At 38.9% G+C, this 27071-nt stretch overlaps 1 protein-coding gene across 3 annotated transcripts in view; it reads right to left on the bottom strand.

Annotated features, from left to right (window-relative positions):
* The window catches only part of Ptprb (protein tyrosine phosphatase receptor type B), a 125644-nt gene that overhangs the window by 26620 nt on the left and 71953 nt on the right, over nt 1-27071 (bottom strand). For all 3 annotated transcript variants that reach the window (XR_012450907.1, XM_074083913.1, XM_074083914.1), the window contains 10 exons: nt 25287-25550; nt 24133-24396; nt 21464-21733; nt 20226-20489; nt 18082-18345; nt 17084-17365; nt 11314-11592; nt 10585-10734; nt 7844-8087; nt 3583-3689 (listed from right to left, as the gene is read on the bottom strand). Coding sequence is in view for 2 of the 3 variants with exons in the window: in XM_074083913.1 (XP_073940014.1) it covers nt 3583-3689; nt 7844-8087; nt 10585-10734; nt 11314-11592; nt 17084-17365; nt 18082-18345; nt 20226-20489; nt 21464-21733; nt 24133-24396; nt 25287-25550 (2388 nt within the window). In the remaining variant the exon portion in view is untranslated. The remainder of the gene's footprint in view (nt 1-3582; nt 3690-7843; nt 8088-10584; nt 10735-11313; nt 11593-17083; nt 17366-18081; nt 18346-20225; nt 20490-21463; nt 21734-24132; nt 24397-25286; nt 25551-27071) is intronic.

Raw genomic sequence — 27071 nt, forward strand, 5'->3', positions numbered from 1 at the left:
CAAAAAACTTCATTAACATTTTCATCACCTCCAAAAGAAAAACCCATCTATTAGTAGTTACTCCCTATTCTTCCTTCTCTCTTCCCAGCCCCTGGCAACCACCAATGTACTTTTTATGCCTATCGATATGTTTCTTCTGGACATTTCATATAAACTGAATCATAAATATATAACCATTGTGACTGACTTCTTTCACTTAACATAAGGTGTTCAAGGTTCATCTAGATAGCATATATCAATATTTTGTTCCTTTTTATGGTTGGATAAAATTCCATTGTATGAATATGTGGAATTTAGTTTATCTATTCATCCTTTGATGGGTAATTGAGTTGTTTTTGTTTCTACCATTTGGCTATTACGAACAATGCTGCTGTGAACATCCATGTGGATGTGGATGTGGGAGTTTTTGTGTGGACTTGATTTCATTTCCCTTGGATATGCTTAGGAGTGGAACTCCTGGGTCATATGATAGCTCTGTGTTGACATTTTGAATATCTGCAAAAGTGTTTTGCAAAGCAACTATACCATTGTACATTCTCACAAGCAATGCATGAGGGTTCCAATTTCTCCATATCCTCATATCTTTTGACTCTAGCCATTTCAGTGATTATGAAGTGGTCTCTTATTATGGTTTTGATGTGCATTTCCCTCACGACTATTGGTATTGAGCATCTTTTCATAAGCTTATTGGCCATTTGCACATCTTTGGAGAAATGTCTATTTAGATCCTTTGCATATTTAAAAAATTGTTATTTGTCTATTATTATTGAGTTGTAAGGCAAGAGTCCTTTGTACATCCTGGATACTCAACCTTTATCAGACACATGACTTACAAATATTCTTTTCTGTACTAAGTGTTGTCTTTTCACTTGTTTGATGGTATCCTTTGAAACACAAAGTTTTTAATCTTGATTAAAACTCCAATACATCTGTTTTTCTTTGTTGCTTATGCTTTTGGTGTTGTATCTAAGAAACCATTTTATAACCCAAGGTCACAAAGATTTGTAAGAGGCACTCAAACTGCTTTTGCTGAAAAGCACTAACTCCTTACTTGGCCCCCAAATTAAACACAGGAGAAGCTTGGCATCCCTGACTCTATTTTGTATCTCTTTGCAATTACTTTGTAATCACCACGGATTCCAGAAAGGACAGGACTGATAACAACTTTATGACAGGGACTGAAACTTCCCATAAGGAACAGTGGAGATTTGCAGGACAGACCACCCCTCCAAATGAGGACAATTACCTACAATGATGAGGCTGCACCCTGGAGCAGGAGCAATCATCTCATGTGAACCATATCGTTCCCTTCAAGAGATGACAGCGATAACATCTTCTCTGGAACCCCTCTGAGAAACCTTGAACTGAGATAATGGTCAACCAGAACATACCTGTGACTGGGGCGGTTTAACTATGTATACCTTTGTCCCCTGCCCCCAGTTCTTTTGTCTATTTAAACCTATAAGTCATGTCTGTACCCCGAGGATGGCTGAAGATGAGCTGAGTGCTTACTCTGCCTCTTCACAAAACATGTTCTGAACCGTGTAATAAACCTCCTTTCTCTGCCTTCACCACGCCTCTTTATTTGGCATTTGGAGGTAGGTGGCCAGATCTGGCATATGGAATCTCAAGAGTTTGGGCTTTGGGTCTAACACTCCAGGTTCACATTTACTCCTATCTTTAAAAAGTGTTACTATTTTGTCCCTCATATTTAGGTCTAGAGAACTTTGGAGTTACATTTTAAGACTCTGGATTTGTTTATTCTATATTGTGTTTCAATACTCATCAAATCAACACAATTATCTTTCTTTTAATGTGTTTAATATCCTGTTTTGAATGTATATTTAGTGTATTCCTTTACTGGACTGCATAAAAATTTTGTTGTATAACAATATTTCAAATAGGAAAGATTTGTTTTTACAAAGTCAATACTTAATACCAAATTATAAGCAAATACATCTAAATCCTCTTAGCTGGGTTCTGGCCCTTCTTTGGTCTGAAAAGTGGAGGCTTATCCCTGTATTTGGCCTAAGTAGATAGGAATGTTAGTGAGGCTGAGCCATCTCTTGTCATGCAGCAGGAAAGACTGATTTATCTCTAAATACCTTCCCCAGACCAAAAGACCAAGCCTGTAGCACATTGGCCACAGAAAAGCTGAGAGAGACAGTGGTGTCAAGAAACAAGAGGATGAGTGAGGCCATTCCCAGCGTGATGGCAGTACTCAGAGACGGCATATACAGATGCTGTGCATGCAGAGGCTGCATGCTTAGGGAGAAAGTGCCAGAATTCCAGCTGTATCTTGGCAAGTTACTAACCTCTTGGTGCCTCAGGCACCTCATCTTTAAAATGAGAATGATAATAGTATCTATCTCAAAAAGTTATATAAGGATTGGATAGCTACTCTATGTAAAATGCCTAAAAGTATAACTCTAGCAAATACTAACTACTACTATTTGTCAGGTTTTCCCTTTAACAAACTAGAGAGGTTTCTTTCTTAAATTACTTAAAGCCTTTTAAAAGAACATTTTAACTTAAATTATTATTATTATTATTTGTGGTGGTAGAGATTGATCTCAGGCCCTTACACATTCTAGGCAAGCACTCTACCAATGAGCTATACCCACAGTCTTCCAAATTAACGTTTTCAAATAATGTAATACAAGTGTAATAAACAAGAGGAAGAGAAATCACCTACAACCTCATTACTCTGAGATATTCAACATTAATTCTTGGGTGTTTGTCTTCTAGCCTTTTAATTATGTATAGTTGTTCCTCAGTATCAGAAGGGGGTTGATTCAAAATCCTACCCTCACCAAATATAAAATGACATAGTATTTGCATATAACTTACTTATCCTCTTGTATACTTTAAGACATCTCCAGGTTACCATAATACTTAATACAATGCAAATGCTATGCCAGCAGTTGTTATGTTATATCATTTAGAGAATAATGACATGTAAAAAGTCTATTTATACTTAGTACAAACACAGTTTTTTTCTAGACATTTTTTTCTTGTGGAACTGGGGCTTGAACTCAGGGCCTTCACCTTGAGCCACCCCACCAGCCCAATTTTTTGTGATAAGGGTTTTCAAGATAGGGTCTTGTGAACTATTTGCCCTGGCTGGCTTTGAACTGCCATTCTCCTGATCTCAGCCTCCTGAGTAGCTAGGATTACAGGTGTGAGCCCCTGCCTCCTGGCTCTAGAATATTTTTGATACATAGTGTTAAGCCTGTGGGTACACAGGGCTGACTGTCTATGTATATATACAGTTCCACTTATAACTGAAAGCTTTTTGTACCAACTTATATCTTGCTCTATGTAACCTTTTGATTTTAATGTTTGTTACAGTTTAAAAAATTCATTTTTAATAGCAAAAAAAACTTGTACTTCCTCCTTTCTTTTCTAGATTAATCTTCTTTCAGTCTGTTCTGCTACAAAAGTGGTACAATCTCTCTAATCCACATCAATCCATGATCACATCAAGATTAAGTTCCAAATGAAGATAAATGTTCCCCCCCACCGTTGGGTTTAGCCTGGTGTCTGGGCGAACATGTGAGAGGAAGGAAAGGTTAGCCTTACCTGACTCAGTGGTGATAGGCAAAGAGAAAAATGTGTCTGAATACAGTGGCTTTGTGAATTCCTTCAGGTCCTCATCAAACAGCTGAGTAAAAGCCCGAATGCTGATTCTGAAAAGAAAACAGATTCATTTAAGTGCAAATGAGAAGCTGAGCATAGTAGGACACATTGAAAAATGTGTACAAAGAGAAACAGGGTGGACCTCTGGCTAGTGCGTATGCAGGGTGCAACATGAATTATGGAATCAGATAGACCTAGGTTTATGAGCTCATTCATTGATTTATTCATCAAATATTTATGCAGCTCTTGCTGTGTGCCAGTCCTGGTTCTAGGAACTGGGGATATTGCAAAGAATAAAACAAAGTCTGTACCTTTCCAGAGATGACATTTCCAGGAAGGAAATCAGATAATAAATGCACAAATATAATATGACATATATGGAAAGGTGATAATGAAACCCTCATATGACTAATACATGCTGATAAAACTATTTTTAAAAACCTAAATATAATATTGCAGATGGTAATGAGCACTCTGAAAAAGAAAAGAGCAGCACAGGATGGTGGAAAGCAATGAGGATGGAGTGAATGAGACTGCTCTACTCAGTATGGTGCGTGAAAGTCTCCTTGCTAAGAAGATCTTGCCTAGAAATATGAAGAAAGTAAGAGAGGAAGTCAGGGTCATATTCCAGATAGAGGGAACTTTAGGTGCAAGACTTTGAGACAGGAACATGTCTGGAACCTCTGAGGAATAGCGAGAGACCACCATAGCTGAAATGCAGTGAGGGAGTGGTCAGAGATGAAATCAGAGAGGTAGATTGCCAGACCATGGAAGACCCAGGAGACTGTGATGAGAACTTTGGCTTTTGTTCTGAGAGACATGAGAAGCTACTGGACAGTATTCATCAAGATCACTCTGGGTACTGCTACTGTGTGGACAATAGACAGAGGGACAAAGGATGAAGAAGGAAGACTATTAGAAGGGTATCACAATAACCCAGATGAAAGGTGGTAGCTTGGACCACAGTGGTAGTGAAAATAATGAGATGTTTAAAAGGAATAACTGAAAGATTTGCTCATGGAAGCGGAGCATGAAAGAAAGTGTGGAATGGAGGATGACTTCACATGTTCTGAATGGGGAACAACTGGAATAATGGAGGTGCCATTTACTAACATGAGAGAAATCTAGGGAGGGGCTTGGGAAGATCCAGGTTGAGTTTAGTTGTGCGAACAGTCAATCTGAGATGCCCATTAGAGCACCCACATGGCTTGAATATCAGTATTATTATTGCTATTATAATTGTTGATGAAGCTGTAATAAGATTGTGCAACTTCCACAGCTCATCTTGGCTCATTCCCTTATTTGTTCATGAACATTTCCTGAACACATCTTCTGTGTGTCGAGTACTTGATATATTGTCTGTAACCAATGACATGTCTGTTTCCCTGCTGGACAGTAAGTTCTTGTAGTCTAGTGAAGAAGGCAGGTAATTTGATAGAAAGGGTAAAAACCATGGGTAAATGCAGGATTAGAGAGATATAAGGACAGAGAGCTACAGCAATAGAGCTGAGAGAGCATACAATCACCCAACTGTGGGTTTACAGTGGTGGGGTGGTAGGGGACTGGTTGAGTGTTGAGTTGGGCTTTGAAGCCAGCCAGAGAGAAGTGGAAAGCATTCCAAAGAGAGTGAAAAAATATGCAAAGGTTTGGAGATGTGGGAGGGCCATGCCACATATAGGAAACTTGGGGGAGTGAGGAGTAGGAGGCAGGGTGTACCTGGGGTAAATCGTTGGTGATGAGCTATTGTAAGTGAATGAGAATCATAGGAAGACCTCGTCTAGAAGGTACATGACAGAATTTGATCTATCATATACATTACTCCTCAGAGTAACCCTGTGACACTCTACAGATGAGGAAAGCAAGCTCAGAGAACGTGAATGCTGCTTACAAAGTTACATAGATAACAAGTAGCAGAGCTGGACTCAAGTGCAGGGCCTCTTCCAAAGACCTCAGTGGCTACTGTGCATGGGAAGGATCTGCACTGAGAGACTGGGCGCCTCTGGTCCAGGCACAAAGTCCATGGCTTCTTACTTGCTCTCTCTGTGAAGTGTAGTATAGTTGCCTTCCCTTACTCACAGTTTCACTTTCTGCTGTTTCAATTACACACAATCAACTGTAGTCCAACAATATCAAATGGAAATTTCGAGAAATAAATGATCCATAAGTTTTAAATTGTGCACTGTTCTTAATAGTGTGATGAAATCTCATGACATATCAATTCAGTCCTGCCAAGGATGTGAATCATCCCTTTGTCTAGCCTTGCCATGCTGTGTATGTTTATACACCTGTAAGTCACGTAATAGCCATCTTGTTTTCACATTGACTGTCGTGTATCACAGTGCTTGTGTTTAAGTAGCCCTTATTTTACTTAATAATGGCTCCAAGTGCAAGAGTAGTGATGCTGGAAATTCAGATATGCCAGAGCAGTAAAATGCTTTCTTTAGTTAAAATGTGAACGTTCTCAACTCAATAAAGAAAGAAAACAAAAGTCTATGCTGAGGTTTCTAATATCTACAGAAAGAATAAATCTTCTGACTGTGAAACTGAAGAAGGAAAAAGAAATTTTTGTGCTAGTTTTGCTGTCACAGTTCAGATTGCAAAAGTTAGGCCATATTGCACAATGAGTGCTTAGTTAAAATGGAAAAAACATTAATTTATAGGGCTCAGTACAACTCATAGTTTCAGACAATGAGGGGTCCTGGAACAGATCCACCTCACCTAAAGGGGTATATGCAATGAAGGAGTCATCTTTCTTTCTCCCTCCATAAGTAAATTAACAAAAACACCCCCAACTTTCCATCTTTGAGCCTACATACCCAAGGCGCTGAGGACTATCTTGATTCTAATAGAAACTGAAGTATCCTGGTTTCTGACCTCTCTTATGCTTCTTACTTTGTGTGTCCTAGATCTCATCTCCTTCAAGTAGGCTCATATGGTCTCTTCTAGAAGTAAATATCCCAAAGTTTCTGTGTGTTTATTGTGGAGGTGCCAGTCTTGCCTGGGAAGTAATAGCAAACATGTGTTGAATCCTAGAGGTAGCCCAAAGTGACTCTTTTAATTTAAGGAAACCATTTGCCTGCTTTGGTTGATGTGAGGAAGAGCCTAAGAAACCCTCTTAGGTGCAATGTGTCCTTTCAGAACTGGCAGAAAAATATTTTTGTACTAAGACCTAGGAGAGGTACTCAAAACTGTAAGAGTCAATAAGACCTCAGCACCAACCTACCAGAATGGATACTGGCCCAAAGAGAACCTGACTGGATGTCATGTTGGCTAGATATCAGATAGTCAACATCCAGCAGAGAAAGTGCATCCTCTGCAAAGATTTTCTTTTTTTTTCCAGTCTTTGAGACAGGGTCTCACTATGTAGTACAGGCTGACCTATAACTCTCTATGTAGCTTAACTAGCCTTCAACTCAAGATCCTCCTGCCTCAGTCTCTCAAGTGCTGGGATTAGAGGTGTGTACCACCCTGCCAGGCCCAGAAATAACTGAAGATGCCAATAGCTTTATATCAAAGACCGTAGCCTATGTTCCCTTCTCTTGAGGATCCTGTTTGGGACACTATGTTCCTCTGCTTTTACTGCTTTCTGGAAACAGTGCAGAAAAAGAGCACCACCAAACCTGAGCTAGAAGGACTTGCTGGTTGAAGTGGTGCTTCCTGGGGGGAAGGCCAAATAGTTGTTCCTTTTCATCTGCCACTGAAGAAAGAGGAAAGGTTGTCCTTTCATTCAGGGACCCTTTCCCTTCAAGAGTGCTCTCTGGGCCACAGAGCACTTTCATCTTTACATGCTTTATAAGATAAATAAATAAGTATAATTTCAGTCCTCACTTAAAGTGGATGACAGAACCTCATATCATTTGGGTCTTCTTAAACTCAGTCTTTTTATTCAGACACTTTTGCAATAGGTAACATCATAAATTATTTGACTCATTAAAAAGTTGTAGGAGAAAGAATAATCTATTAAAAGCTTCAGTTCTTTACATAATGAATTGGAGCTTTTGCACAATGCTGAAAGCCCTCTTTGCACATTACCTCTGAATGGAGGCAGGAACCCAGCTTTTATAAATTACCCACTAAAACGTAGAGTACACTTGTAACGTAGGCTATTAATCTACAGGAGCTCATATTCAGCAGATGCTCAAACAGCTGAGTACCTAGTAACGTAGCATGTCTTTTCTAGCAAAATGAGGATAATGCATCTAACCTGTAGGCAGTGTGTGGCTTCAGTGGTCCATCACAGAATTTTTGCTGACTGGGATCGCATTTTCCACCTAGGCTGTCCATCTCTGCTCCAAGCTTAATATTAAAACTCTTAGAGTTGCTGTCAGGACTTTCAGCACATTTGCTGGCAAAGTAATTGGTCTGGTACACACGAATGGAGGCGTTCTGCCTGTATTCCAGGTAGGAAGGGAGAGGGTGCTGCTGTTCTGGCTTCAGCTCATCACTGCCTGGAGGAGAAAACCCACAGTTAAAGACTGTCTTTCTTGTGACTTGAGTGATTTCAGTGGTTTCTAACTAGGTTTCTAAGGCTACCTGCTCATCAACTATTTGGCCATCCCAGAGTATAGATTCTGTGATCTCAAAGGAAAAGGAAAGGCTATGAATTCCTCCTGATGAAATTAATTTTACTTACAAAAATAAAGTATGTATATTATATACACTACATGCACATATACATATATACCACCAGGTTTCTAAGAAAATCAGTGGCATTGAGCGATAATGTATGCTACAATTCCAGAAACTGGATAACTCCCCATTGTGAGAGCCAACCCCCTCAGTAAGTTCTCTGTCTTGCCAACAACCACTGTAGTTGAGCTAATAAGGAAACCCTTATGACCTGGGAAACAAAGAAGAGATAAGAGAAATCATGTCTCATGCCAGAGCAGTTGTCCTACTAGGCATGCTCCACGTGCCATGTCCAGGTTGATAGTTGCTCTGTGTGTGTGGCTCTCTGTTATCTTGAGTAGAGTTTAATATTGGCTTAAATTTGGGCCCTCACTCAGAGCACTTCCTAGAACTCTGTCCCTGTCCTCCCGCCCAGCTGTATGTTTTGGCACTGTGAAATGCTTTTGATGTTGGTTGGAGAAATGCATAACTAGGAAGATAAATAGTATAGCGATCTGATAGCATTCACAATGAACTTCAAGGAGTGGGACCGTGGGGCTCATCACAGCATCCTGGTCTCTTTTTTAATAAAATTTGCTCACTATGAGTGGAGCCTAGAAATCTTATTTTTTTCTAGTTTATTGGTCTTTTAACACTTATTGTCTAAGGATGCAGATTGGTAGGTAGAGAAGGAACTGATCAAGAGAGATTAACTCCAACAACTGAGGTCTTTCTGTCATTGGTTCCAATTTCCATTTTAGAAAAGTTCCAAACAGAGACTTTTATAGACTTTTCTTTACTCCATCCTCCCTTTTCTAATCCTCATGCCCTGACTAAACCTGAGGCTACCTTTCAAAAGGCTCTCTGGCTCCCCTCCTCCCACATATCTCCTCTCTTACACTCCCTAACCATTAGAGCTCCCTTCCGATAAGCAAACTCAAGATCTAGATAACATGACTTCCTGCATTTGATTGGTTCTTTTGTCACTAATTTGCCTGTCTAGAAATGGAACTAGTATTTTATTGGCAGTAGTTAAAAAGGAATGTTGCCTTTAGGTTGGGTGTATATACTAAACTGACATTCATAAGAGATGGGTTGTTATCTAAGATTGTCAGGGAACCACATGACATTTACAAGAGATGGATTGTTAGGTCACCAGGGGACTATAGCTCATCTCTGTGGCCACCAATAATGGAAACCCGCCTGTCTTCAGAAAACAAGGCCATTTTCAAGGGTGTGACTTTTTGGTCACTGCTTTATATTCATGTATATACTCATTGTAGCCTAATTAAATCCAAAGTCTTTCCACAGTTTTCACAACTTTATCTTCAATTACGTGGTGTGAGGAAATCTGGGATGCACCATGACACTTGAAATTATTTAATTAATTATACACATCCAGCTTCAGTACAATTAAATAAATTGTAAACTCATATAGACTGTTTGATAGTCAGTGAAACTAAGATACTATTTAGTCTACACATCACTCCAGAAGTTTCCTGCTTACCCACAAATGGGTCAAAATCAGAGATGCTTAAGAAACTCATGTGCAGCACCTTAAATAATTTTGAAAAATATAATAAAGGTAAAGCATATTAATGTCACTGCAGGCACACACATCTCTTTTGGAGAATTAACATACAAGACCTCAGTGACAAATGGTTTGACAAATGCTGCTTAAATAAGCTCTAGAGGTCACATTCAGTGGTTTCAGAGAAAGCTGGGATGACTATGACCTAGTATTTGTGCAGCCTGTGGGAATTAGATAGCCACTGAGTATTTTAGGAAACCAGAGAATGAAGCACGCTATTTGAAACTCAGAAATGGAGGAATGCTTCTCATGAACATCTTTTCCCTCTGTTAAGCTTTGGGATATTTTTGTGAATTGGTGGGTGGTTTGAGAGTGAGACAGAGATGGGTGAAGAGAGTTGAGGCATATTGCTGTTTAATGGCAGGAAAAAAAAAAAACAATAGTGAGTAAGATTGATGACTAGCGAGGAAGATTTAATGGGTCAATATAAACCATGCATTTCCAATAGTGCCTAGCAAATAGAAAGACCTCAATAAATGGTTATAGTTATTATTATTATTATTATTGTCATATTTGGCATTATTATTATATCATCCTCCCATTCAATAATTAAACCTCAAAGATAATAGATAGGCTTAATTACCAAAAGAGCCTTGGAGGAGTTTTTGTTGTTGTTTACATCTCTCTGTATCCAGCAGAGACAGAACTGCAGGAAGTAACAATTAACTTTTCTACTCTTAAAAACTTGTAGGAGAACGAGCCTCCACATGACCTTTGAGAGAGTTCCTTAACTCATCATAACTTACCATCAGCCTCTCTCACCACCACTGTGAAGTATTTCACAGCTCCGTTGGTGTCACTGAACCAGCTGCAGTTGACAGTAAAGTTGATGGAAGATTTGCTAATTAGTACATCCTTTTCATTCACACGAATATGTGGAGGTGGCGGGGGAGGGCCTGGAAAAGAGAGGTAGGGAAGGAAGCAAGAGGGGTCACAATTCTGCTTTCACCTCCTAAACAAGTCAGTGAAGTAAAGGACTCTGGTCACCTCCATCAGACTCTGTATGTGTGTGTGTGTGTGAGTGTGTGTGTGTGTGTGTGTGAGGCTTTGTGTTTAAAGCTTATAATCAAGAAATTTGTCTCCTCTTCTGAAGGGAAGCAGGCAGAGGAAGTGATCTTTGGTGGCACATTAAGTATAATGAAAGAGGCAGCTCCTCAGCAAGATTTCCTGAAGTTCTATATCAAATTGCTTAACAGCTCCATTATTGCTCTAACTATATCAGGCAAAGTGATGTATTTGCATACTAACTCATTCAGGTACTTTAAGATGCTTTAACTTGTTTGTTGTCAGGGTATTTTATCTGGAGAAATGTTTCCATTTTCCGAAGCTGTTTGGGTCCTCTTCTCCACCTGATAATGAGGCAGGCTTACGTACAAGTATGCAGATGAATAGTGCTGATGGATATGATGGAGAGAGGTGCAAAGCCATTCACCCCATGTGACAGGAGAGCCCATGTACACTCCAGGAGCACTTACGATCTATCATTGTGATCGTGCTGTCTTCAACCACCTCACTGGTCACGCCAGCCGACTGCACCTTGATGGATACCAGGTACCTCTTATGGGGCACTAGCATCATGATGTTTAGCAGAGATTTTTCTTTTTCCAGCTTTCTGGAAAACTCGATTTCTTGGGTGTCCATTTTGCGGCATTCAATGCTATAGCCATCGAAGTCAGAATCAGGAGGGATCCAAGAACAGGCAATGGCTGTGGAGTTCTGAGGCCGGCAATGCAGGTTCTGTATCTTGTCTGGCTCTAACGGAGAGGGAAAGAGACACATTTTAGTAACCTGGAAGACACATTTTTCCCCCCAGCTCCTTTGGGTCCAACTCTCGTTGAGATTAAAACAAACAGTTCTCACAATTTATTTGGATTATTTTATGAGGAAAAAATTCTCATGGATCTTCAAGGGAATTTCTTCCTGCCAGATCTAATTTTGAAAAAAAAATGTTAAAATTCTATCCCTTTAGAAAATTAACAAGTGACATGATTGGAAATACAAATGCATATAAGTACACTGAAGTCAAGAGGCAGAAGTAAGATAGAAGGTGGGGTAGGGTAGCTTAGAGGTTAAAAGTTGCAGCTCAGCTGGCCTGAAAACAAATTCTATTCACCAGCTGTGCACTTTTGGGCAAATGATTTTCCATCTCTCTGTTCCATCTGTAAAATGAGGAGATGAAGAATATCTGTTTCATATGGTTATTGTAATGATTCAATGGTTGGAACGTGCACAGCCAACTAGAAGAGAGGCTGTCATAGTAATTACTCAATAAATGTGATCTCTTATAAAGAAGAAATGAAGAACTAGCATTACTGACTTATTACTTTTTAGGCCCTGACTTCTGTCTCCCTGTTCCCTTCCTACTCACATGCCATGCTCCAGGCACTGAAGCACTGTCCCTCTCATGTACGTCCTGTTCTATCCCCCTAAACTATTGTCATTCATGGTTTTTTTCCCCCTGCACAAGAGAAAGCTGATACACAGTAGGAACTCAATGAATGGTGGTGGATCTTACTTGTTGTGAATGACAAAGCAATGAGTAAAAGAGTCAGCCTGAAAGAAAAACCCTTATTAAACCACACACACACACACACACACAAATTCTAAACTCCAAGGCCTCTCAACCAGCTGTATATCTCTAATTGCATTCTGTGAAGGTAAACTGCACAGTTTAGATAAATCATTTTTTAATTTCAATTTTAGCAACTGAGCCATGTAAAAAAGAAAAGTTCTCAGATCCCCACTACACAAACTCAGAAGGGCTCTGGTCCTAGGTTTTAAGTGTGCATTAGGGAGTCAGAGATGCTAAGCCAGTGTGGAAACCAAGACCTTCCCTTACATACCCTCTTTCCCCAGGATTTCTGAGGACCCCTCAGCCTCTAGAATAGAACTAGAAAACTTAGGTTTAGACCACCCAACTTTACTTCATGAATAAAAATTCTTGATAAACTAAAATGAAAAAGCCTGCCCACTGTTCTGTTGGTCACAGCACAAAATACAGTAACAGTTCTCAAATAGCAATAATCAATGAGATCAACCCATCAAAAAAGCTCACAGAAATGTTATATGTTGGGGGAAGGGATTAAAAAATAAGGCAAAAGACAATTGTGATGGAAGTTAAGGACATCAAATAGGAAAAACCTATCTCTTTTCATTTTGGAGTTTTTATTTTCTCGAAATGAATGTTATCCTTTCCTCTTTTCTCCACTTCTTCTACCTCCCCAAATTAATGCTATATATTTATTTATATAGACCTGGCTACATAATTTTCAGAGTCCCATGTCAAGTGAAAATGTGAAGCCCATTGTTCAAAATTAAGAATATCAAGGCATTAACAGAGAATTAAGTTGAGTTTAGGGCCTCTTTTGTAAGCATGGAGCCCGCTGTGCCTGCATATGCAAATCATACATGATTTCATAGGAACTATGTGTAGACTAGTGGTCCCTTACAATGACAGTAGCAAGTGCTCTGATTTGTAATATAACAACCTGCTCCTGACACATCCTTTGTAATAGGATGTTTTTGTCCTAAACAGTCATAACTTTGAATCACCCAGCATCTGTATGCCACTGAATGAATTCTTATTGCATATGAAGGAATATAAATGTCATCTAAGTTGAAAGATTGGAAGGAGATGATTTTCAAAAAAAAAGCTGACACAAAGATTTTTCAGGTTACAGAAAGAATTGACTCTTGGGGAAGCAATAATTATGTCTTTTCAAACACTTACAGCTTTTTAATCTATTGAATGACCTTCAAACTAAGTCACAGCTGAGATCCAATGACACTTTCTTTTTAGCCTCAGAGAAAAATCTTTTAAAAACACTGCCTAATTCATAATCTGCAAATTCTAGAAAGAATAACATGGGAATTTGCTTCAATCTCTTCCTGTAGTTCCTTTTCTCCCTTTGTCACCTCTAAATCTTACCTGTCTTCTGGAACTCAAGTTACACTCCCATTCTCTAAGCAATGGGTACTTCTGGTTTCTACTTCTACATGTAGAAGGCGCTTCGAAGTCACCACTCTGTCCTGACAAGTAAAAAGCTGGGTTTCATAAGAGAGGTGAGGACACTGGGGCAACCACTGCCAACTGGCCCCCAGCCCCTGACTGCAGACACAGAAGGGGGAAAATACAAAAAGGCTGCGCTTACCAAGGGAGAGACTTATGAGCTGAAAAGTACCACAAGGATGTGTATTGAGGAGGAAAATTGAACTGTAATTGAAGAATTGCTAGAGGCTCAGTGTGGACAAATCTGAGAGTTAAAAACTCCAGGAGACCCAGTCTTTGGGAGACCCCACACTTTTATGTTTTAGTTCTGGGAGTTTGACTAGGTTCTGACAATAAATATCAGAGAAAAAGCTCTCTGGCAGGAGAAGGGAAAAAAAGAACCATTCTGAAACAGACCAGAGCACTCTGCTATATAGCAAGTTCTGTCCTCAGGAGAAACAAACCAGAGTCTCACCTACTGTGGTTTGTCAGGGTCTGACTGACCTGGGGGAAGGAAAATACCTACCTCTAGCCACTCTAGCCTGCCTCTCTACCAAAGTGGAGGAATGAGGAGGAATGAGAAGAATGACAAGCAGTTGTGAAGTTCATAGTGCAGAGGCACCAGCTCACTAAAAGACTGAGATCTAATGATCTACTCGCTACAAAATGCTCTCCTGTACCTTACCACCACATTGCCAAAGACCTATATAGTTCCTTTCATCCAGAACTTCAAGTCTGGCTCCAAGAAAAAAATTGTAAGTTATCCTAATGGACAAAACAACAAAAAATCCTCCACAGTTTGAAAAGACTGAAGAAATATCCAGAAGCAGAGTCAGAAATGGCAGGGATGTTGGAATTATCAGATGAGATATTTAAAACAACAATGATAATATTATAAGGGTTCTAATGGATAAAGCAGAAAACATGCAAAAATAGATGGATGATGTAAAGTAGAGAGATGGAAATCCTAAAATAGAAGCAAAAAGAGATGAAACACTGTAACAGAAATGAAAAATGCCTTTAGTAGGATCATTAGTAGATTGGACACAGATGAGAAAGAGTCTTTGAGCTGAACTTGAGGATATGTCCGTAGAAAGCTTAAAGCTGAAAAGCAAAGAGAACAAGGTTGAAAAAAAAAAAAGAGAACCCAAACCAGAAAAGGATACCTAAAAACTGTGGAACAAATACAAAATGGATAACATAGACATAATGGGATTACCAGAAGGAGAAGAAAGAGAGGCTCTTTTTGAAACTAATGATTGAGAATTTCACATGAATTAATGTCAGACATCAAACCACACATCCAGAAAGCTCAAAGAACACCAAAGAGGATAAATGCCAAAAAGCAAAGCAAAACAAAACAAACCCAAAACACTAACAACCAAAAACACCCTACACCTAGGCATAAATAAGTAAAGATAAGAACTACAAATTATTCATTCAAGGTTGGAGCATATTCATAAGAAATTGAGTATCTGAATGTTTATATGAGAATTATAAACTTGCATTTTGTTTAAGTCTGTTGTGTTAGATTTTCAGTTGCCCACAGCCAAAGCCAATCCTAACAATTCTAAAAATAGAAATGTCGTTAGATACTCCTCATAAAACATAGCATTGAGTCCCTCTTCAAGCCACTTGTTCTCTTCTTAGGCATGTCTAATTTGGTAAATGCCTCTCTTAAATTCTAACATGCAGATGTGATCTGTAAGCCCCACTCTACTAGCACTGTATCAGCTCTTAAACTCAGTACCTGGGATGCTGTTGGGACATACACTTAGCTATATAAAAATAGATCATGGGGCTGGAACATTTTCTTTACGAAATCAAGAGCCCACATGGCCTGTGTTGGACTCACCACCTTGAGTGGGAGTATCTTTCTCTGTTGTAAGCTTAACGTGTGTTCTTTTGTTCTATGTAAGCATGTAAATCATATTGTACCTGTCCTCCAAAAAGAAGGGACAGGGAAATTTTACTACAGCCTGAGAGGGTGTGCTTTGTCATTTGCCCTGCATCAGCAGCTGGGAGACACCTGCTAGCCATGGGGAGCCAATGTGTACTACTGTGTTTGACCTTGCTTTGTCTCTTCTTTATGTAAGTAGAGCTTTATTCCATCCAGTGCTTGACTACATTGTGTTTCTCTCAGTGACTCCAATATTAAGATGCAGTGGGCTGAAGTGTTTAATGACCTGGGCATGGTGTTCTGTTTAACAGATTCGATTCACACAGCACAAAATAAGTCACTGAAAATTCATCCTGAACTTGTTTTAAACTAAAACTCTTAATCTTCTTCACACATAGTTACCTGGCTCAAAACTGTTCTTTAGATACAATATGGAGTACAGGTGTGTTACTTGACATTGCATTAATGTTTGTTGAATAAATGAAAGATTCCTGCTTAAATTTCCAATTTTTAACTGCATATTTTACCAACAACCAATAACTATATGATCTGATTTTGGAAGCTATAGATTTTAGGTATCAACTTGTTTCTATGAAGTGTAAATATGATTATGCTATCTCTGCTGATGTTGAGTGGCTCTACTTGGTTTGAATGAAGCTCAAAATTGATACCACAACATATGACATTTTATTATCTGATTCTCTGTATTTTCGCCTTTCCTGCTCTGGTCAACTAAACTTCTTTCTGTTCCTATGTTAGTATATTTTTTCCCTTCTCCCTGGTCTTGCAGTGTTTTATTCTCTCTACCTGAAATATTCTCTACTTTTTTTTCCCCCACCTGTACCTGAGGAATTCTTCTCTCTCTCCTTTGTTTAAATTTGGATGTTTTTTCTTCCAGGAAGTTCCCTTGTATTGGTTTAGATACCCCTAACATGACATATTCTTTTTTGAGAAGCAGCAGCAAAGTTTTATTGGAAAGCAAAAAACAGAAACGTGCACTCTCTAAGGAAGAGAAGGAGCAGGCTCCGGGAACGTGGCTTAAGACCAGCATCTGTAGCTCAAGAGCCCTTAAAATGTACTTTTAAAGTGTCATTTACCTCCCTCATCATATTCCCAAAATATAATTTTCTGTTCAGTGATAGTACTTCCACCCCAATTCTATGGGGGCAGAGATTATTATTTTATTGCCCATTGTTGAGAATATTGAATAAAAGAACTTTATGGAGACTTCTGACTGAATTTAAATCTAACAAATCTCAAAAAAAAATGTGGATTCAAACAAGCCCTATTAGAATAAGATATTGAACAAATAGTTCTCCCTCCAACTGAAACTCAAGAGAAGCAAATCAGGTCATACTTGTCCTCACAGATCCAGAGATTGGTTTGCTGTAGGTTTTCCAGGAATCGCCACTAACAGTCTTAACACTGAATTGATAAGATCTCCCTGGACGAAGACCATACACAATGCGTCCTTCTGATTTTCTGTTGCTGTAGGGGTTGAAGACAGTAAGTGCATCTCTGGGGAGCCATTGTAACTCAAAGTCATTGTAGTCTGTCCAGTCTGGGGGTCCCTTCCAGGTGATGGCCAAGGATGTGTTTGCGACATCGGCAAATGACAAAAGACTGGGAGGACTTGGAGCTATATGCAGGAGAAAGTGAAAAATCACATCATCACATCTGTGCCATAACATATGCAAATAAGATCACCATGCACCTTCAGATCTACTTTTAATGTACTTCGTAGGAAGAGATAATATGATAATGCAGTAGGAGCTTTCATTTACAGTATTTACAATGAATAAAGCACTTTTCTCTAGCATTTTATGCACCTTTCCTTTAATATTCATAATCAGAATTTCCTCACCAGGCTGTTATAAAGCATGAATGTGCCCTGAATGGGTGACAAGTGCATGAAGGTATATTGATTCCATCAGATTTGAGGGTAGCAGGGCTGGGCTTCATAGACAATTATGTCCAGTTTTAGTCTTATTGATTGATTGTAGGGTGACATGCAGATATTATCTATGTCTGCCCCAAACACAAAAATATTTAGGAAGCAATACAATGATGATATATATCATTGTCTTCATTTTGTGGATATAAAAACTGAGGCTGAGGAATTCTCAATGAGCTACATGGCTTCATATAGATAAAGGGCAGCTAAACTAAGGACTTAGCTCTTTTTCACCAAAGTATGCATCCTTTATCCAATGGACTATAGGACTTTTTCAAGTTTGGGGTCTAGTACATGACACATCATTATTGATTTTACTTCTTATCATTAAAATAATAATTAAAATGCATCCTTAGAAGCTTCTTCCCACCAATGCTTGGCTATTGGTGGTGGCTTGTTACCTGTTCTACCCTCTCCTGTGACCTTATTGCTGAGATCTCCACTGTGAGTTACCACACAGAGCATGTATTTCCTTCCAGGGATGAGGCCATGAAAACGCCATTCCGTCAGGTCCTTGTCTTTCCAGTTTTCCTTCTTTGTGCCATTGGGATTGTAGAGTATCAGCTCATAAAAGTCAAAGTCCCCAGAGGCTGGACTCCAGCTGAACCAAAGGCTATCGGTCATGTTCCGATTTGATCCCTTGAGATGAGTCACAGCACCTGGGACTTAAACAGAAGAAAAACTCTTACTGAAAGCAAAAGAAGTAAAGGCATTTTGGCTCACAGGAGAGACTATGAGCTATGCTGAGCATACAGGTGAGTAATGGGAATTGTGGAATCAGCTCTTGTTTACATTTCAGATCACTTTCATCAGGGGCATGTAGGCTAGCAATGTGGTGCAAATTAAAACAAAGTAGAACAGGTGGTAATTCTATATGTTGGCCCCATGCACCCAGATAAAATGAAATCTTCATAAGTGATTAATACTAAGCAATAGCTTGTTACTTAGCTCATAAAAGACCCACAAAATATTCATAAATGGCTCCAGAACCTGGTTTGACCCATCTCTCTGGCAACCAATATCTCATCACAACCCTCTCTGGGTCTCTTCCATCTGCCTTTAGGTTTTCAGTTATTTCATCCTCTTTCTTATCAAAATCTGTATTGGCACAAACTCATTTAGAAAAAGATGTTAGCTAGATATCAATGACTCATGCCTGTCACCCCAGCTACTGGGGAGGCAATCAGGAGAATTACAGTTTGAGTCCAGACTAGGCAAAAAGTTTGTGAGACTCCATCTCAACAGATAAAAAGCTGGGTGTGGTGGTACACACCTGTCATCCTAGCTAGAAAGGCAGCATAAATAGGAGCATCATGGTCCACACCAGCCTGGGCATAAAGTGAGAGACTTTATCTCAAAAATAACCAAAGAAAAGAAGAAGAAGAAGATATTAATAGTCATGCCTACCATTGTATAAATTACTCCCCCTGCTACTTGCTTCATGGGTATTTAAGCTTTGTTATTTTCTTTGAAAATTATTGTTGCTTATTGGGGAAATTTATTTATTTTTGAGATGAGGTCTCACTATGTAGCCCAGACTGGCTTCCAACTCTTCATCCTCCCACCTTTTGAGTTTGGGGATTATAAGTGTGTGCTACTCTGCTTGGCAGAGGGATCTTTAAATATTAATAAGCAGGTAAGGAAAGATGTACAGAGGGTATGTTGTCCAGGAAAAGGTAACATGTAGGCAATTCTGTTTGTAGTCCGAGCTTATTGCCAGTCCTTTAATTGTCTTCAGTGTGAAACTTCTGTTGGGTGTTCTTGGATTATTTTCTTCACTGGACACCCTTTACTTTCAGGTCTCAACTGAAATGCCTTCTCTGTTTAAAGTATTGTCTTGCTAAGTCACTGTTAGGACACATTGTTCACTTCATAGAATTTAAGGTGTAGCAAAGTCACCTACCTTTAAAATCTGTGCCTTGGCTCCCTTTCCTTTCCCCTAATATAGTCTTCTCTGAGATCAGGGACCTTGTCTGTCTAGTTCATTGTCATTCTAGTAATGAGCCATGTGCCTGGCACATAAGAGCACTCAAAAACTACTGTCATATGAGAAAAAAAGAGTTGAACAGGACTCAGTTTGTAGAAAAAGAGGAAATTCTGTTGCTTAGCCACCGCCCAGAGAGATGTCTCTCTCTCATTTTCCTGGAGTTCTTTGTTTTCATTTTATCCAGTGCTAAGCTACCAATTCACAGCAGTTACTGTTTGTACAATTTGTGGTTGCTCTTCTCTGGATCTGCCATCTACTCCATCTATTTCCTAAAGGAAGCTGAAGGCATAGCTTGATAGAGCCACAATAGGCTTAAATCCTCTCTTATAGCTTGTGGGTGAATAGAAGAGACAGAAGAACTGAAGCCAGTGAAAAAACTGTTCACAAATTTTTCATATATAATCAAAGATATGACTAGGGTCAAAAAACCTAATGGTCACAAACTTATATAAAGCTACACCATGGATAGAATAGGGAACTAAGAACAAATCAAGGAAGAGTCAGTGAATATTGTGACAATTTCCTTGTTATTCATTACTGCTTGGGTTGGGGTCTTACCTGTTCTGCCAAATATGAAAGCCTCATTAGACAGCTCCCCACTGTGAGTTACAATCACCATTTTGTACATTCGGCCTTGTAGCAAGTTCTGGAAAGAGAAGCTCTGAACTAGGGGGTCAACTTGAGCTCTGTCCTGAAGAGTTCTATCTGGATTGTACAGAAAAATGTTATACCAGTTCATTTCCCCTACTGAGGTGGTCCAACTGAAGGATAGGTGTCTAGTGGAGTTTTCTGTGATCCTCAGATTGGTGACAGCTGCTGGGACTGGAAAAGTCAAGAAACAAGAGAATAAGATTGAGCTTGGGTGAGACTGAGCTTAGGCACATCCCTGATACACAGCTGGGTGGATGCACTCAAGCCCAAAATACACAATCATTGCATTTAAAATGTGTTGACTCCCAGTGACTACAAATGGCAGCCTCCTACGTAGTGCATACAGACTGTCACTGGTATGAATCTCCCTGAAGACCTTGAGATAGCCCTTTCCAGTGGACCTTTCTTATCCCTGATCTCTTGCTACTCCCAACATAGCCTCCAGACAGGTATGAAGGGTGTGTTTGGGAAGCTCCAGGGCCTGGTCAGCAGGATTCACATTGGACAAGTGGTGGGTGGCCCCACATACAACTGGCTATGGAGCAAGGCAGTGCCAGGGAACTGGGACACTTCTCTGTGGTACCCATTTTCAGTCCTGGCACAGGAGTCCTTTAAAAATGGAATAGGGAGGCAGGAGAGCAGAGAAAGAATGTGAATACAGATGTAGAGATTGGAGTGATACCATTGCTGAAAAAGGCCATGAGCCAAGGAATGTGAGTAGTCTCTAGAAGCTGAAAAAGTCAAGGAATGGATTCTCCCCCTAAAGTCTTTAGAAAATATGCAGCCTTGTTGATACCTGATATCTTGACTTTAGTCTCATTTTTAGATTCTAACTTCCAGAACTATACAATAATACATTTTTGTTGTTTCAAGCCACTATACTTGTTGCAGTAAAGTGGCAATTTGTTGTTGCAGCAATAGCAAACTAATAGTGCCAGTTTTAATGAAAAATCCAAATTGGTGTATGGGAGGCTAAAGCCTGTGTGGCTGATGGACATAGAAGTGTTAAGTCAGTGTTAATGTTGCTTTTGTGAGAAGAAAGAATCATCCTCTCCTAGTACTGCTTCATCTCTCTCACTTTATGGTTATCATATAGTAGCAGACAAGGAGATACCTGATACAAAACATTAATTTGTGATAATTACCTGTTCGACCTTCAGTTTGGGCTTCCTTGCTAAAGAGGCCACCACTGATGGTTAGGATCTGCATCTTGTATTTCTTGCCGGGTGTTAGATCTTCAAATTTGTGCTGCTTAGCAGTGGCTGGCTCTGATGTGTTGCTTAGAAGAATCCCATTTTCATTTAGAAGCAGGATATCATATCGTTCTGCCACACCAACAGCTTTTTGCCAACTTACTATTAAGGAATGACTGCTGTATGCATTGTCTGCCATTATTCCTTGGACAGATGCTGGAACTACAAAGAAACAAGGGAAGCAAGAAAATTGAGGTTACATCACTTAGGGTACAGTTGATTTAAATCAACTGCTGGTAAAAGACATTATCCCTGCTTTATTTGTTGACAGTTTCTATGTGTCCTTATGGAGCCAAGAGAAGCAAGTATTTCTAGACTTGAATAATCTGAATAACTACTTTGGTTTTCTTCTCTGAATGTAGACAGGGTCTTAAAATTAAACAGACAGAAATGCTATGTGAAAGTGACCCTGAAATTATGCAGAATGATGCCTAACTGTGTATCGAGAAACTATAAGGATGCTGAGTAAACTTACATGCAATTAATAGTTTGGACGACTGAACTGTGGATTTTGTTTAGACTTTTATTAGTGACATTAACTCAAGTCAAAGCTTCCAAGCTTGATGTGAGCAATGTATATAATAATATTTGTACTATTGCTCCTGATGTGAAGGGCAAAATAATATTATTAGTTAATAATACTGTCTGCTCTAGATTTCTTTTCTCATTCTACATAATTTCTTTAGAGATTTAATGCATGCCCATGATTTGGTTCTCACCTATATGGATGATGCCCAAATTAAACTTTCAGTTGAGATCTCTCTCCTGGTTTTGCAAATTGCATCTCTCTCTGGATGTTTTACAGACACCTAACACTTAAGAAGTTCAACTTGTATTCCTCATTTTCTTCCCCCAACTCCCTTCCTTCCTTCCTTTCCTCTCTTTCTCTCCCTCTCTCCTTCTTTCCCTCTATCTCCCCCCTCCTTTTCCTCCCCCCCCACCTCTTAGGTTTGCTATGGACACAGGATGGCCTTGGACCCTCAATCCTCCTACCTCAGCTTTCTGAATGCTGGGATAACAGACATGTGCCATCACACTCAGCTCCTTCCTTCAACTCTCTTACCATCCTTTGTTTCTATCTCTTGGTCCAAGTCACCCTCCTACATATAATCACATAAATCATAAAATTTCTGTGTCCTTTTTCCTTGTCTCCTGTCACCATCTTAGGACAACAGTATCTCATGTCTACCTTATTAAAACAGCCTCTTTCTTGACCAGTCCTCTTGCTTCATTACTTTCACTGTTTCAAACTCCAATCATACCTAGCATTTTCTCACAACACTCCCATGCTAAGGGTACTCCAGTGGTTCTCTGAAATTCTAAAATGCTTTAGCAGGCACACAAGGATCGTCATGACTTGGTCATGTCATACTTGACTACACGGCTCACATTTTACTTTAGCATACTAAGTAGCACATAGATTCTTAATTGTGATGTGCTTTCTCCTATCTCCAGGCCTTTGCTTTCTCTTCTGGAACCAAGTCTACTTATATACCTCACCTGGAAGACTTCTAAGTCTCTATTTAAATATTATTTCCCCCTGGAAGTTTTCTCTGACTCTTCTGTTTGCTCCTACAATATTCCATAATTACTTTTATTTTGCATTTACCAGTTTATACAGTAGTTGCCTATTTGCTTCTTCACTAGATTATAAGGTGGTTGAGGTCAGTGACTCTATCTTGCTACTGAATTCCTGCTTTTTAACACAGTGCTTGACATAAGGTCACAGGTGTATAGTATAGCCGAAGGTATGAAACAGAGTAGGACACAGCATAGAAGGCCCAGGCCCCACAATTAAATAAGTGGTTATGAGAATGGGTAACATCTATAGAGTATATCACAGTAGAGACAATATGAGGTTTAGAGACAAATGGACCTAGATTTGAATTATAGTTCTAGGTCTCATTTACATGTATCCTTGGTAACGTATCATAAATGTTCAGAGCCTTACTTTTCTCATCTCAAGATGGAGACAGTGATCTCTATCTTGTAGTTTGATAGCTATCATTTTAAATGCCTGATATATTGCAGGCACTTATTTTTGTTTAAAAACTAATATAGTAATAATGATATTAAATAAATAGATGCAGTATTTATTCCTTTGATATGTGTTATTTAGCTAACAGATAAAGTCAATGGTACAAGTGTATTTTTTTCTTAAAAGAATTTTGAGAAAAGGGTGAAATTTTGAAAGATGCATAGTTATGAGGTCTTCTTATTAAAATTAAAATTTTTAATGTCTTTTAGCGAGTATAAATATTCAAACGTTTTGGTTTCCAGTTACCTTTCATTTGTTTTGAAAATCTCTACTAAAAGTGAAAAATGTAAATTAAAAATAAGAAAGGGTCTCAATACCACAGTAAAGTGTACAAACTTAGGTGGTTTTATTTTATTTTATTTTTTTTTCATTTTTCTTTTATTATTCATATGTGCATACAAGGCTTAGGTGGTTTTAAATTTAGATTTTTTTTGATTTGTGAATAGCTAAGTCCGTTCTCTGCTCTATTATGGAGAATTATAGAACACTCTATAATTTGACCCTTCTCCAGGTGGGTGCTTACCTGTTCTCCCAACTGCATTTATCTGGTTTCTCAGGGACCCACTGACAGAAGCAATAGTGATCTGATACTGTTCCCCGGCCTCCAGTCTGTGGAGCGTGTGCTCAGAGATGTGTTTGGGAATAGTCTGAGACTCAACCTTCTGATTCTGCCTGAACGCTGACACCACATAGGAGTCAACATCTCCACCACCTGGGGTCCAGCTCACCGTCAGACTATCTGTTGCTCCATTGGGAAAAATGTGAATATTTTTGACAGCACTAGGAACTGAAAAAGAAAATAAATTTAAAGGCAATCACTTAGAGAATGAACTGTGAAAATTTTCAACCAAAGTTTTCATGCAGGGTTGGGGGTATAGTTCAGTGGCAAGCACTTGCCTTGCATGCACAAGGACTTGGGTTTGATCCCCAGCACCACCAAAAAAAAAAAAAAAGTCATGCTTTTTTAGGTTTTGTCATCTACTGAAACAGTACACACGAAAAAAGAATCAATTTGCCTTTTTTTCCTTGACTTTTCTACATGAACTAAAGTTGATGAGGGAATGTTTAAAGGAAGGTCAAGGTCAATGAGTGGAAATAAAGATTGCCAGCATAGCAAGGGCTAATTAGATTGCCTTGGTCCAAGTCTTGGTTTTCTCATTACTAGCCGTGTGATGACAGGCAAATTATTTAACCTCTATGCATTTTTTTTCCCCATAAGAAAAATGACAATAATGAAATAGTAACCAGTCCATACAGTTGTGAAAACTGATCAAAATACAGACATAAAATGCTTTACTGTGAGTCTGGTTCATGGCAAACTGTCAATAAATATCAACTAGTACAGCAACACTCTTAAAGCACCCAAAAATGGAAAACCCCATAGGAGAGTTATTTATTAAAATACATAAATATATAATATAATCTGCATGTCTCACAAGCACCAGCTAAGCACATTAATTCAATATTACTTCTCTCAAAGCCCTCTTAGCTCCTCGATAATGTATTTCATTTTTGTTGATTCTACTTGGATAAGGTTACTGTCACTATCAAGATAACTTTTTCCCTCTTGCCATCTCTCTTTTACTCTTCCAAATCTTAATAGAAATACATGGGCTACCTAATATGTTAAATACACCCCTGTATGTACTAAGGTTCAAGAACAATATTTCAAATTACCCGTTAAGCCTTCAATGAAGGCTGACTGCTGTACATCTCCACTGATGGTCAATACAAGAATTTTGTACTGGCGCCCTGGTGTTAGGGAGGTAAACCAATACTCGGTTGCAGTATTTACAAGATGAAAAGGAGGAAATACTTTCATGTCATTGAAGAGCAGCTGGATCTCATACTGGTCAACATCTCCATCAGCTCGTAACCAAGTCACATGGAGGTCCTCAGTGGTCCTGTTCCTCAGTGTTAAGTCCTTCACAGACTCTGGGACTAGGGAAAAAAATGAGAAAACACTTCAGGAAAGAGACTGATCAGGTTTACTTACACAATAATTTATGAATCACATTCAAGGAATTGGCAAACGTCTCTCTTCTCCAAATAAACCACTTGAGTTACTTCATGCATAATTAAATAAGAAAAATTGGAAGCAACTATTAAAATTGTGATTTTTTTCCTGACATAAATCTTATATGCTACATGTTGGTAGAAAATAATTATAAAATGAGTTATGATCTCAATCATAAGATAAAACAAGAAGTCTAGAATTTTAATGCCTGAATGCAGGAAGACAAGGAAGAAAAATGGAATATTTGACCTTCTTTCTCCCTCACTATGCTTGCTTTTATCTACCAATAAATATTCTGTAATTATAAGCCATGACTTGTCTGAGCGAGGTTAGATCCAAGTGAGATTTACTGGGAATGTAATTTACTAATCAGTAAATAGAGAAAAGTCAAGCTTCAGATAAATTATTTTCTCAGTGACCATCATGTCCAATCACCACCAAGTTCAATAACACAAACAATTAATGCTGGTGAGGATGTGAGGGAAAAGGAACAGTTCTACATTGTGAGTGGAAATGTAAATAGGTGCAGCCACTATGGAAAGCAATATGGAGATCCCTCAAAAACCTAAAAACAGAATTACCATATGATCCACTGATATCATTCCTGGGCATAGATCCAGTTGAATGTGTTCCAGGATATGATAGAGCCACTTGCACACCCATGTTTATTACAGCATTATTTACAATAGCCAAGCTTTGGAAACAGACCAGATGCCCCACAACTGATGGATGGATTAAGAAAATGTGATACACACACACACACACGTGTGTGTGTGTGTGTGTGTGTGTGTATAATAGAGTTTTATTCAGCTATAAAGAAGAATGAAATTATGTTGTTTGCAGATAAATGGATGGAACTAGAGGGTATTATGCTAACCCAAGTAAGCCAGGCTCAAAAACTCAAAGGTCACATGTTTTTCCTCAAATGTGGAAAGTAAACCTGTAAGTTAAATGTATACATAGATGCATACATATACCGTATATGCATCTGTTTGTATATATTGTGAGAGAGAACAAAATTGTACTAGTGAGTCTGTCTTAGAGGACTATGGGAGGTGGTAGAGGGAAACAAAATGCTAAAGAACAAAAAATATTGAAACAGCCCATCTATATATGAATATAAAATAATGTACTAAAAACTGTTAGATATTAGGGAAGCATTGTGATAGGGAAGGAGTAACGGAGATTAATGATATATATGGGCCTGAGGTACCAAGGAGAAACCCCTTTGGACTATCAATATACACTTTAAAAAACTGAAGGGCAGTAGGGTAGCATAGGTCTTCTCTGGGGGTGAGTACTAGTGGGAGGGGGATGGGCATAAGGAAAGGGTGAATGAGGGCAAATATGGGGGATATATTTTGTATTCATATATGAAAATGTAAGAATGAAACCAGCTGAAATTGTTCTAAGAAAGGGGGAAGACGGGAAGAGGGAGAACGATG

The sequence above is a fragment of the Castor canadensis genome, chromosome 8 (genome assembly GCF_047511655.1).
Source record: "Castor canadensis chromosome 8, mCasCan1.hap1v2, whole genome shotgun sequence".
In the NCBI taxonomy this organism is placed as follows: Eukaryota; Metazoa; Chordata; class Mammalia; order Rodentia; family Castoridae; genus Castor; species Castor canadensis.